At 41.7% G+C, this 11,234-nt stretch overlaps 3 protein-coding genes across 5 annotated transcripts in view; 1 reads left to right on the forward strand and 2 right to left on the reverse strand.

The window, feature by feature from the left end:
- LOC119654274 overlaps positions 1–668 on the reverse strand; it is a 125,640-nt gene extending 124,972 nt beyond the window's left edge. For 2 of the 3 annotated variants that reach the window (XM_038059555.1, XM_038059553.1), the window contains exon 1: positions 245–668. In XM_038059555.1, the coding sequence (XP_037915483.1) occupies positions 245–419 (175 nt within the window). In that variant the 5' untranslated portion in view covers positions 420–668. The remainder of the gene's footprint in view (positions 1–244) is intronic. The other variant, XM_038059550.1, reaches the window with a different exon arrangement.
- A 7,903-nt stretch (positions 669–8,571) lies between these two features.
- On the reverse strand, positions 8,572–10,266 carry LOC119655686 (probable cysteine--tRNA ligase, mitochondrial). The gene has a single exon (XM_038061689.1). It carries the CDS (start codon positions 10,164–10,166, stop codon positions 8,589–8,591), a length of 1,578 nt encoding a protein of 525 aa, XP_037917617.1. The 5' UTR covers positions 10,167–10,266; the 3' UTR covers positions 8,572–8,588.
- A 38-nt stretch (positions 10,267–10,304) lies between these two features.
- Positions 10,305–10,836, forward strand: LOC119655157 (cytochrome c oxidase assembly factor 5). The gene is made up of 3 exons (XM_038060904.1): positions 10,305–10,506; positions 10,564–10,665; positions 10,728–10,836. Exons 1-3 carry the CDS (start codon positions 10,402–10,404, stop codon positions 10,767–10,769), a joined length of 249 nt encoding a protein of 82 aa, XP_037916832.1. The 5' UTR covers positions 10,305–10,401; the 3' UTR covers positions 10,770–10,836.
- Positions 10,837–11,234: the final 398 nt, after the last annotated feature.

An 11,234-nucleotide genomic window follows, 5' to 3' on the forward strand; every position in this document is an offset into this window, starting at 1 on the left:
AAAGAAAGCATGCTATTAAGGATGACTCTATAAAAACACTCTCTCTACTGGCAACGCTGGGATATGCATGCAGTTCTACTTCAATAAAAAAATCATCCCGGCCATGCATGTCTGCGAATATGCCGCAGGATGGATGTTGAATGCATCCCCTCGCATGCAACCCCCAAATCGTAGCACTATGAGATTCGTTAAAACGCAAGACAGAACCAGATCTGAGTGAAGAAAAACGTAAGGAGCCAGGAACCTGCGGGGCTAGGCTCCGTTTGGATGGCGGATAACGGAATAGCTAGCACGTTGCCGGAGATCTCTATATCGTGCGGATCCAGCCGTGGACATGGCGAGTATGCAACCTTAACACTACTGCGACCCGGTGACGGGCTAATTCGGCTTAGCCGCCCGCTTCCGGTTCGATCACTCATTACTCGCTTTCAGACTCATTTCAATACCGACCACATTCGCACTATTCACTTCTCACAGCTGCAGGAGTACGGTATCGCCGAAAAACGCATCTTCAGGACAACACTTGGTCAAAACACGCCACCACTCGCTACCCGCTGAACGCTATGCAAGGACGGAGCAGAGGCTCGCTATGACATTTCTCACTGCAGAGCCTTTCAAGCGCAAATAAACAACCGACACTGGATCACTACCGCCAGGACATCCACCGGCCACAAACATTCAACGCGAACTAGTAAGTAACCGACCACGACTTTAGAATCTTCGTCGTAGTGAACAGGAATGGAGCGAGGGAAGCCCCCAACCCCCAAGTTGCATCCAACAATGCGCGTTGTCCTAGTCCCAGCTGATTTCGTCGCTACCTGCAATCGAAAGTGGAACAAATCCTGAATGAAAAGCTTTGAATCGAATTGGAGGGCTTCTCTAGGCAATGTTTATGCTGGGGTTCATCCCTGTACTGGGCTTTCCTTAACCCTACGAGCAGTTGTTCACCATGTTGACTTCGTAGCGAACAGAATCTGGGAAGTGTTTGCACTGAAAAAAAATGTTACAAGGTATCACAATTTGAAATTTTCAGCTTGAAAATAGTTTTTCCACAAAGGAGATGTAAATATAACATTTTTTTCTGCAAAATAAAACTTTTTTAGGGTTTGTTTAGTTTAAACTGGACCTCTATGTCGTAAAAATTGCGTAGTAATGCTGGTGCACCTGTTAGAGCTCGAAATGCTCGGCCCCTTTCATTGCTCCTTGCAAGTGCAATTTAAATTTCGCAGTTGGCATCGCGAATTAGAACATCTACGCTTTTACATACTTAAACAGTAAACAGAAAAAATGAGTTTCCAACTATCTATTGTCGTCACAGGCATAAGGAAGTAATAGTTACCCTTAAAACTATAGACAAGGATCGTTGTGAAACCGGCATAACCTCGGAATCGGTGAGTAAGAATAGCTGTCGTACTCCGGGAAAGGAAGGTGCTACAGCAAGCAATATGGGAGATAATATCCGAATAGACAGGGCTGTCCATCAGCCAATTACAACAAGTTAGATCGGAAGAGAGCATAGTCCAGCGGAGTAGGTTCCTCGTTATTAAGAATAGGAAACTAAAGCGCTCTTTTCAAAGGTAAGAAAAGTAGCATTGCGAAAAACGTTTTTGGAAAATATATGCACAATGAAGATAATGCATTGTTTTCAGTCAACCAGAAAGAGGTTGAGGAGTCCATCGAGACCACGTCCGATATTGGTGTCAGGTTATCAATGAGGAACTCAACCAAGGAAGAAGTAAATAGAAAAATGGCAAGCCACTCAGAGTAGTCTGCACCGCGCCTCTTTACCGAAGAAAGCTGAGCCGACAAAAATCCTAGGAAAATGTGTAATTCCCCGATGATGGCAAGAGGAGAAGAGCCAAAAACTCTTAAACTCGAGCACTGGATAGGTGGAATGCAAACCGCGACAAAAGGACGACAAGATCCGTTCGGAAACAATAATTATTTCCAAGAAAGAAGATATCCTTTCGAAAGTGAAAGCAGATCCGGAATTGACAAGCTTGAGCGTTAATGCGAACCATATGAGATCAACGCAATAAGACGCTCTGATGTTAGCGTAAAATAAATCCAACGAGAAGTCAGTGGATAGTTTTCGCGGTCAGGTGAAAAAGGTAATATATAAGTGCGTGGAGGTTAAAGCCGCAAAGGAGGAGACAGTAGCCGACTTTTTCAACAATTTTCTTTTATTAATGAATCTTTAATTTACAGAAAATGAAACTGGAATTAAGAAATCAAATCTTAAAACTAGAGTACTTAACATGCCTCTTTTCATGTATGTATGCTTGTTAGAAGCTAGTAGAACGTTATGTCGGGGTGAGTTGTCCGTTTGTAGATGTATTTACTTGTATAGGCTGCCATCTCGTGCAAGGCTGTGAATATCTTAAGATTTATATGAAACTGGTTATTTTTCACAAACCAAGACGCCGATATAATTGTACACAGAATACGAGATTGCGCGCGTTACAGATAGGCTTTATAACTGCCTTGTACAAGAAGATGTACTCCCATTTAAGCATATAGCACTTATTTAGAAGCCAGTGTAAACTCCTTGCTTTAATATTCATATATTGCTTCTTGACTTCAATATGCCTTTTCTACTAAGCCGTCTGTCCAAGTGCAATCCTAGGTATTGGGCACGACTAGATTGGGGAATCTGAGTTCCATTTAAGTTAATTGGAGGGAAAGTTTCACGGCGGGACGTGAAAGTTATATGAGAGCATTTCGACCCATTGACTTTAATTTTCCAGTGGTCAGCCATTCCTCAATCCAATTCAAATGCCGCTGTAGGACGCAAGATGCTAATCGAGATTCAAGATGGTTGGCATGAACGAAGTATCATCCGCAATTTACATGTGACTATATTACTGCTATTTGGCATGACTGATGTTTAGATAAGGTACAGTATCCATTCTAGTACAATTCCTTGCGGTACGCCAGCATTGCTGTTGTGGTCACGCGCGGTAAAGCGTTTGTACCGAATTCTAAACTTCCAATTCCTTAGGATTCGAGAATCTTGTGATCATTAGCGGAAAACAGTTTCTTAATTTTGTACACCAGATCTTCGTGCCATACTCTATAAAATACCTATGCTACGTCCAGGAACACCAGGAATTACTTTTTCGTCGGCAAAGAAAGGGAGAGTTTCACCAGGACGAAGCTCTAAACTGAGATACTTGATAGCGAAGGGGGAAGGAGCGAACTAAAAGTAACCGAATGCAGCACATAGAAAAGGTTACTTCACCGGAGGAAATTTATGTTGCGCAAATTGATCATAGCGGAATAGAACAAATGATTTAATAGAAGGAGAATACAAGGCAAAACTGGACGAACGATTAGGTCCTATTCCCTAGAATCCCACCTGGAAGCCTATATGTGATACTGGTATGACCTAAAACACACTATCAGAAGAACAGCAGGAGAAATGGTTGTATTTGAAGCGTATCGCCGGAGAGATGATTGCTTTGACGATGAATGCCAGGAAGCGATTGACACGAAAAATTACGAAAATCACCGACGAGCAGTTAATAGAATATTAAGCGAAAAGAAGCAGAAATTAAAGAAAACTGACGACAACAATCAAGTGAGAAATGGACGTCTTATTTCAAAGCACTCCACAACTCCTCACCACCATATGGAACACGAAGATCCCGCAAAAATGTTCAAAAAAGTAGGATATGTCAGAAAAAGATGACAAGTTGACATGTGGCAGTTACAGAGGCATCCCACTACTTTGTACGTGTATTTTATATATATGCAAAAATTCTAGCGAGAAGAATTAGAACGGACGCCGATGATTGGCGATTACCAAGGAGGTTTTCTTAAGATTTATGGTCAAACAGATGCTATAAAAATGCTGGGAATTCAACGTCCATCTTCATCAAATACTCGTGAGCTTCAAGCAGGCATATGAAACTACTAGTCAACATGTACTGTATAGCATTACACTTAACTTGGGAACCCCAACAAAGCTAGTAAGCCTTACCAGAATGACAATGTACCACACAAGAGGGCAGCTTAAAGTCAATAATAGCCTGACAAATGCGTTTGAGACAAATTTAGGACAAGGAGATGGAGTAACACGTCTACAATTCAATCTGGCACTGGACCAGAGTATACGAAAGTTTCCCTGCCACAAAAGGCATGCTGCTCTATAAGTCCTGCCAAATCGTCGCATATTCAGACGATGAACATCATGATGCGATCTTTCACATCAGCAAAGGAGATTTTTATCAACCTCAATAAAACAGCACACGAAAATTTTCTACGAATTAACTAAAACAAGACGAAAATTATGACACAAATGAGAAAAATGATACACACCAGACAAAATATAACGATTGACGAGTACAACTTAGAATTTTTGTTTTAACAAAACCTCAAAAATGTGCAGAAAGTGTGGAGAAAAGGATCATTTCATTAAAGATTGTACTCAAGATGCACAATGCAAGGGAGAAGCGAAAGTGTACGACCGGGATGTGGCAAGTGGTAACAACTGTCCGGAACATAGGTGAGAGCTGTATCGCGTAACTAAATTAGGCTGACACAAATTAGCCTCAACCATTTCGAAACGACTCAAGAACTGCTCTAGCAAACGATTCGAGAATCGAACAGAGACTGGTAGTAATCTGCAAGCCATACCGAACACATGGTAACACTACGTAAGCCAAAGATACATTTAGCTGCGCCTCGATATGGCCAGAGCAGTGTTGGGCATATTTGTATTCGTAAATACGAATACGAATAAATTTGTACAATGATTTTCTATGAATACGAATACGAACTGAATATCGATATTTACACAAGTGAATACGAATACGACTGTATTCTCACGCCTAAAAGTGAATAGAAGCGTATTCATATTTGCGAGTACGAATACGAATTCTGTTGGGTGAATACTTGTATTTCCAAGTGCGAATACGACTTTTTTTATATCGTAATCTTAGTATTCGCCTGAATAGCGAATATTAGCGCCTTAATGATCTGATCATGTTATGTATGGTGAAGTTGGACTGCATAGAAAATTATCGTACAAATTTAGTCGTACTCGTATTTACGAATACAAATATGCCCGACTCTGGCACCAGAGGGACGACAAAGAGTGTTGTCGGAAGCAGGAAAATTATGGTATTAAAAACTGTAACTAAAAAGCACTAAATGGTACTTTTATATGGGCGTACTTAGATTCAAGCAAAAAAAAAAGATTTTCACCTATGCTGTTGTCATGCCCATGTATATCGCGTAATGTGACTATTGTTAGTACACTGCGAAGAATTGTCTTAGTAGAGAAGAAGCTGAACAGCGTGTATCTACACACGTATGAAGCGACACAAAAAATAGCCCGAAATATTTATTCCACGTAATATAGATAACACAAAGAAAACAAAAAAAGTAACTTAACCGAGCACAACAGGAACAAGTCGGGAAACCGGAAATGCAGAACTATCCCATTTGCACGTAGCACATAATATAATTGCATTTGACATGTCCGACTCTAGTATGATATTGATATTTGGTACTTTCATCATCATCAACGGCGCAACAACCGGTATCCGGTCTAGGCCTGCCTTAATAAGGAACTCCAAACATCCCGGTTTTGCGCCGAGGTCCAATTCGATATCCTAAAAGCTCTCTGGCGTCCTGGCCTACGCCATCGTTCCATTACAGGCAGGGTCTGCCTCGTCTTCTTTTTCTACCATAGATGTTGCCCTTATAGACTTTTCGGCCTGGATTATCCTCATCCATACGGAATAAGTGACCCGCCCACCGCAACCCATTGAGCCGGATTTTATTTACAACCTGCCGGTCATGGTATCGCTCATAGATTTCGTCGTTGTGTAGGCTACAGAATCGTCCATCCTCATGTAGGGGGCCATAAATTCTTCGGAGGATTCTTCTCTCGAACGAGGCCAAGAGTTCGCAATTTTGTTTGCTAAGAACCCAAGTCTACGAGGATTACATAAGGACTGGCAAGATCATTATCTTGTACAGTAAAAGCTTTGACCCTATGGTGAGACGTTTCGGGCGGAACAGTTTTTGTAAGTTGAAATAGGCTCTGTTGACTGACAACAACCGTGCGCAGATTTCATCGTCATAGCTGTTATCGGTTGTGATTTTCGACCCTAGATAGGAGAAATTATATAAAAATCACCTCAAGGTACGCTCCCGTGACTCTTGTTCAAAATAATAACAAATCTTTTTCCTCAGAAAGAGAAAATTATTCGATTCCCGCGGCTACTGAGGAGGAACTATGAGAGATCTATGGACGCACTGCGGATAACAAGGCCTCCAGATTGAACAGAATTCCAAACAAAGCCTTAAAGTGTCCCCAAGTTCGCTGCTTAGATCAGGCCCAAGTGTAGCAACATGCACCAATCAATACGATAGCATATTTGAATCGTGCGTGATGGAATAAACGTTTCACTCAAACGAAAAGACAGAAACTGGTTCCACTTACGAAGCTTTGAAAATCACATGCCGTAGTAACAACGGTGGGCTGAAATAATGCTGGTTGGAGTGACGCGGTGTCCAAAATAGCTCCCTCAAATGTGTATAGCTGCTTTGAATTTGGAAGTACTGAATACTTCATATCGAGACACTATAAGGAAAATTTTAGAGAAGGTGATATATAAAAGGCTGCTTCCATACAACGAGCTACTGGCCCGAAGCGGTCTGGAAAAGCTATTGTGACAGCAGATGTTCTCCAAGGATCCATACAGAAACCCCTGCCGTAGAGCATTATGTACGATGGCGTGCTGGGCCTTCTCAGCTTAGAGGAGACAACATTGATTGGTTTTGCAGATAAGTTGATCGTGGTGATGATTACGCAGTACTCCAAGGGCGTGGAACTTTATGGAAGTGAAACTATTCATGCCAACAAATCATGATTACGATTGGTTAAAGTATATATATATTCACGTTATATTCCAACGTAAAAAAAGTTATCAAAATATTCTTAGAAGCGTATATGTGGTGTAAGGTGAAAGATTTATTCGACACTGAAAAGACGCTAGAACTCCCCTGTGAGTTGGGGTTTAAGAATACACACAAAGTCTTCTTTGCTTATCATAAAAGGCGACTAAAAGGGATACGTCTCTGTGGTTTTACGTGAGCACCTGTCTCGTGGACTTCATGCCACGGTCCTCTTAAGACACGAATTGATTAAACAGGAATTCTACTGAAACAAAAGAATTCAAGGGCTACCCCGGTTCCCATAGTACTAGTATACCCCTGGTAAGGCTTCGTGACCTACTGCCACTTCAGATGAGTCCTCGTGCAGACTCGGGTCACGGTCTGCAAAGTAATACAGCGTCTCCCGGTGCCACCACTATGGAGGTTCACCCCGTCTTCCTCACCGACACCTCTGAGCATCAACTAAAACGAATAGGAATTTTTGGGTTAACAGCCTTCAAATTTTGAAACTCGGATAGGAACCGTCCTCGCGTCGAAAACCTTAGCTATCGAAAACGAACAATGATTAGTTTCTTGAAGGTCCGCACACTCTTCGACAACGGTAGCGAAGGTCCTCAGAATGCTCGCGTTCTCCAACTTGAGCGAGAATTCCAACGATATAACCTGAACATTCTGGTCCTAAGCGAAGTAAGATTGTGGGACTCTGGATGGTGCTCTTCTCCCTCTTGCCACACCAGTGATAATATGCTTTTGTACTCTAGAAAGCCAAATAGTAGAAGACGCGAATCCGATATCGGATTGTTACTGACGGCTACCGCAAGGTGCGCTCTATTATATATCAGTTTCTGACAGAATTCCAATCCAGGTTAAGAAGTATCACAAGTGTGCAGTGCTATGCACTAACAGAAACTTCCCATATAAAGGAGAAGGACGTTTTCTATGAGCAATTACACGCAGTTCAGAAGAGGTTTCCCAAAATTGACATTATGATCTAGCTGGGTGATCTGAATGCAGGGTTGGCTCTCACGATACCTTCGTCAAACATGTGATGAAGAAACGGCTTGGCAACCGTAACGATAATGGTAGAGATTCGTTGATTTCTGCAGCTTCCCCGACCTCATCATTGGTGGCACATTTTTTGAATACAGAACCTGCCATAAAAATGAGTTCCAATCAGATCGACCACTTCGCGATAAGCAGTAGATTTACGAGGTGTCTCCTGCATGTTCTTGACAGCAGGCGCGCTGACATCGGCCGGTAAAAGGATCACCATCTGATTGTCGCTAACGTTCGCTTGCGTGTTGCGTCCGCCAATTCTCGAAGGATTGGAGAGCTGCCTCCACCAAGTTCAACATCGATCACTTGTATGATCCAACCGTCGCTCGACAGTGGGAGAGTTATCTTGCTGATCGGACGACAAATACACTGAATGATCCGTCTGAGAATATCGAGGAGCATTGTGCCACCATAAAAAACGCTCTCTTTTTTGGGGGCTATGCAGACCTATTAAAATTGCACGAAAATGTTAAGCCAAATTTCTGGGTTTACAAATCTTCTGCAAATAGTAACCAACCATTGCATTCTTACCAAGTAGCACTTCCGTCCAAAATGTATTACTAAACTTAGAAGTGACAAAAACATGACAAATAAGAATCCAAACAATTATCTATAAAATCGATTTATTTTTTAACAAACTGCCATGAACTTCCTTTTTCATGATCTTTTACTTCAATTCCACTAGACTCTAAAGCATTTCTTATATCATCCGACACTGCGAAGAGATCCTTATTTTTAGCACTTTTCGCCTGATCTCGAATAGTCCTCCTCAAAGCGATGATATTTTCCAGAATGGCTCCGATATCCACCGTCTCTGATCCGACTAAACTGTTCATTCCTTGTTTACGTACATCGAATCCAAATGTTGATAGTATTTTTTCGCAGTAATTTCGAGCCGCTATCACAGAATCTACGTTGCTGCTACGAATTAGCCATTTAAGGGTGTTTGGCGAATGAATACCTTTGCTCACAAAGGAAGCAAGATGAATCAAATGACCAATCGCTTTTGATGTATCAAAATCCGACTTCAAGGCAGTGTCCACTAATGATTCGGTCTTTGAAATCATTTCAAGTGTTTGCGATGAATTAAATTCAGATGTAGGTATCTTGCCGTCTATGTACGCCTGACAGTCAGACAGAAATGCAATTAGTGTTTGAAGGGTTTTTTGAGCAGTGATTAAAGTTTCATCACCGTAAATCATTCCATTGCGATAGTTTGAAAGAGCACATGCCATCCGAAAAACGTCTGCTCTATGATTTTGAAGGAAGTCTTTTATGCTCACAGTGTTTTGTAAGGATTTCGACATCTTTTCGTCCTGGCCTTTAACGTACAATTGACCAGCGTGAAGCCAGTAGTTCACCCATTGCGATTTTCCGTGGTACATACAACTTTGAGCTTCCTCGTTTTCATGATGTGGAAATCGTAAATCCAACCCACCAGCATGAAAATCTATACAGTCACCAAATATCTTACTAGCCATTGTGCTGCATTCAATATGCCAGCCTGGGCGACCCTGTCCCCAAGGTGAGTCCCAAAACGGTTCCTCCGGTTTTGCAGCTTTCCATAAAACAAAATCAACCGCTGCTTCCTTGACATCATGTTCAACTCCTTTCTCCATATTTACTTTTTGTAATTTGCCATAGATCCTACATTGCTCTACTTTAAAGTAAACAGAATTATCTTTACCTACGTAGGCAGCGCCTTCGTCAACAAGTTTTGAAATATAATCGATTATATGCGGTATATGTTCGGAGACTCTCAGCTTGATATCAGGTTCCAAGACGTTAAGTCCCTTCAAATCCTCCCAGAAGCTTGCCTCGTTAGCTTTTGCCACCTCTTGCCAGGTCGTTCCCTCGCTGCATGCCCTGATAATCTTATCGTCGATGTCGGTAATATTCATAGCAGTTACGAGGTTTATGTTGAAGTGTTTCCTCAAGATCCTTTGAATGATGTCCACTTTAACATAACAACTGGCGTGACCCAAATGTGAGGGAGCGTACACTGTTGGACCACAGGTATACCAGCTAGCAACATTCCCATCTCGCAGAATAACTGGAACGATCGTCCTGGCCGTGCAGTTGTACACCTCAATTCCAGTGTTATGTCCTGTGGGCTGAACCCATGAATGAAACCCAGCTTTGTTTCTGGCCCAGGAACTCTTGAAAGTTTTAACTAAGATACTGAGTTGGAAGGTCCTCATCGCGGTAAAAAGGGTCACCAAAGTCCCATTTCAAAAATCTACAACGAAGACTCGCCTCACGGGTTCACGGCACTATGCACACACCCCCGAACTTCACATTCGCCGGTACAACGATCAGCTGTTATATGTCAATAATGACATCTTGACACAATCCTCGGGTTAGTTTTTTGGAAGCTTGTCAGTAGGTGGTAGTTTCGTTTGCGTTGTTCTGAAGAGTCTCACTTTAGCCGACAAGATGATGAAATACGGAGGAGAGGAAACTCTGGCGGATCACTCAGCCTGTGCTGGAGTCAGAGCAGATTTGAAAATGTGTTTACTGAAAAGTGACTGCTGCACCAAGGTACATGCGTAATATTTAGAACTGTCAGGACAAGCATTTCTAATTGTAAATAATCAGGAAAAGAAGACCCCGAAAGAATGCCTACGAAGGACTGACCACACTGTGCCAGAGGAGTGCTATGCTCTGCGGAATACATTTTTTGAGTGCAAGCGGTCATTGGTGGGTGTATCATTTTCAAAAAACGAGAGGTCATATTTGAGCATACTTAATTGTACTTTTAGCTGGACACCCGACAGAGATTTCGAGGACGAAAAGGTTACTAGTGACAACTTATTAAACATTTGATTTGTAGAAATTTGCTTTGCATATAAACTAATTGTTACACAAATACAAATCGTTTTTCATTGGAACTCCGAATACTGATTGGGTTCTTCAACGAATTTTCATCTGAATAGTGTCCAATTAATGTGAAACATCCGGATTAGGATATCGTATAGAAAATGAAATCTTTGTTTTAATCAACGTAATTTCTCCCAGTGATTTTCACTCCTAAAATTCGAGCTAGGATCGCTCAAACCGTTTTAAAGTCGATGATATTTTAGCCAAAGGTAAGGAAAGATATTGGAACGACCGCGCTAATAGATTAAGTAAGAAAAGTAGGATCTCTCCTCCTGCAGTCTAGAACGACATGATGTAATTCAATTTAGAGAAAGGGACCATAGAGATTACTTCTTTCTATACAAGTGCAAACTCTACTAACCAGAAGGGCATATACTGCCTCTAACATA

The sequence above is a fragment of the Hermetia illucens genome, chromosome 4, assembly GCF_905115235.1.
Source record: "Hermetia illucens chromosome 4, iHerIll2.2.curated.20191125, whole genome shotgun sequence".
NCBI classification, from domain to species: domain Eukaryota; kingdom Metazoa; phylum Arthropoda; class Insecta; order Diptera; family Stratiomyidae; genus Hermetia; species Hermetia illucens.

Bases quoted from the DNA above. Each gene is read 5' to 3' on its own strand.
- LOC119655686 (XM_038061689.1), bottom strand. From the start codon at position 10,166: ATGAGGACCTTCCAACTCAGTATCTTAGTTAAAACTTTCAAGAGTTCC.
- LOC119655157 (XM_038060904.1), top strand. From the start codon at position 10,402: ATGATGAAATACGGAGGAGAGGAAACTCTGGCGGATCACTCAGCCTGT. The intron at 10,507-10,563 runs GTACATGCGTAA...GTAAATAATCAG, and splicing joins AAAGTGACTGCTGCACCAAG to GAAAAGAAGACCCCGAAAGA. The intron at 10,666-10,727 runs GTGGGTGTATCA...TTGTACTTTTAG, and splicing joins TTGAGTGCAAGCGGTCATTG to CTGGACACCCGACAGAGATT.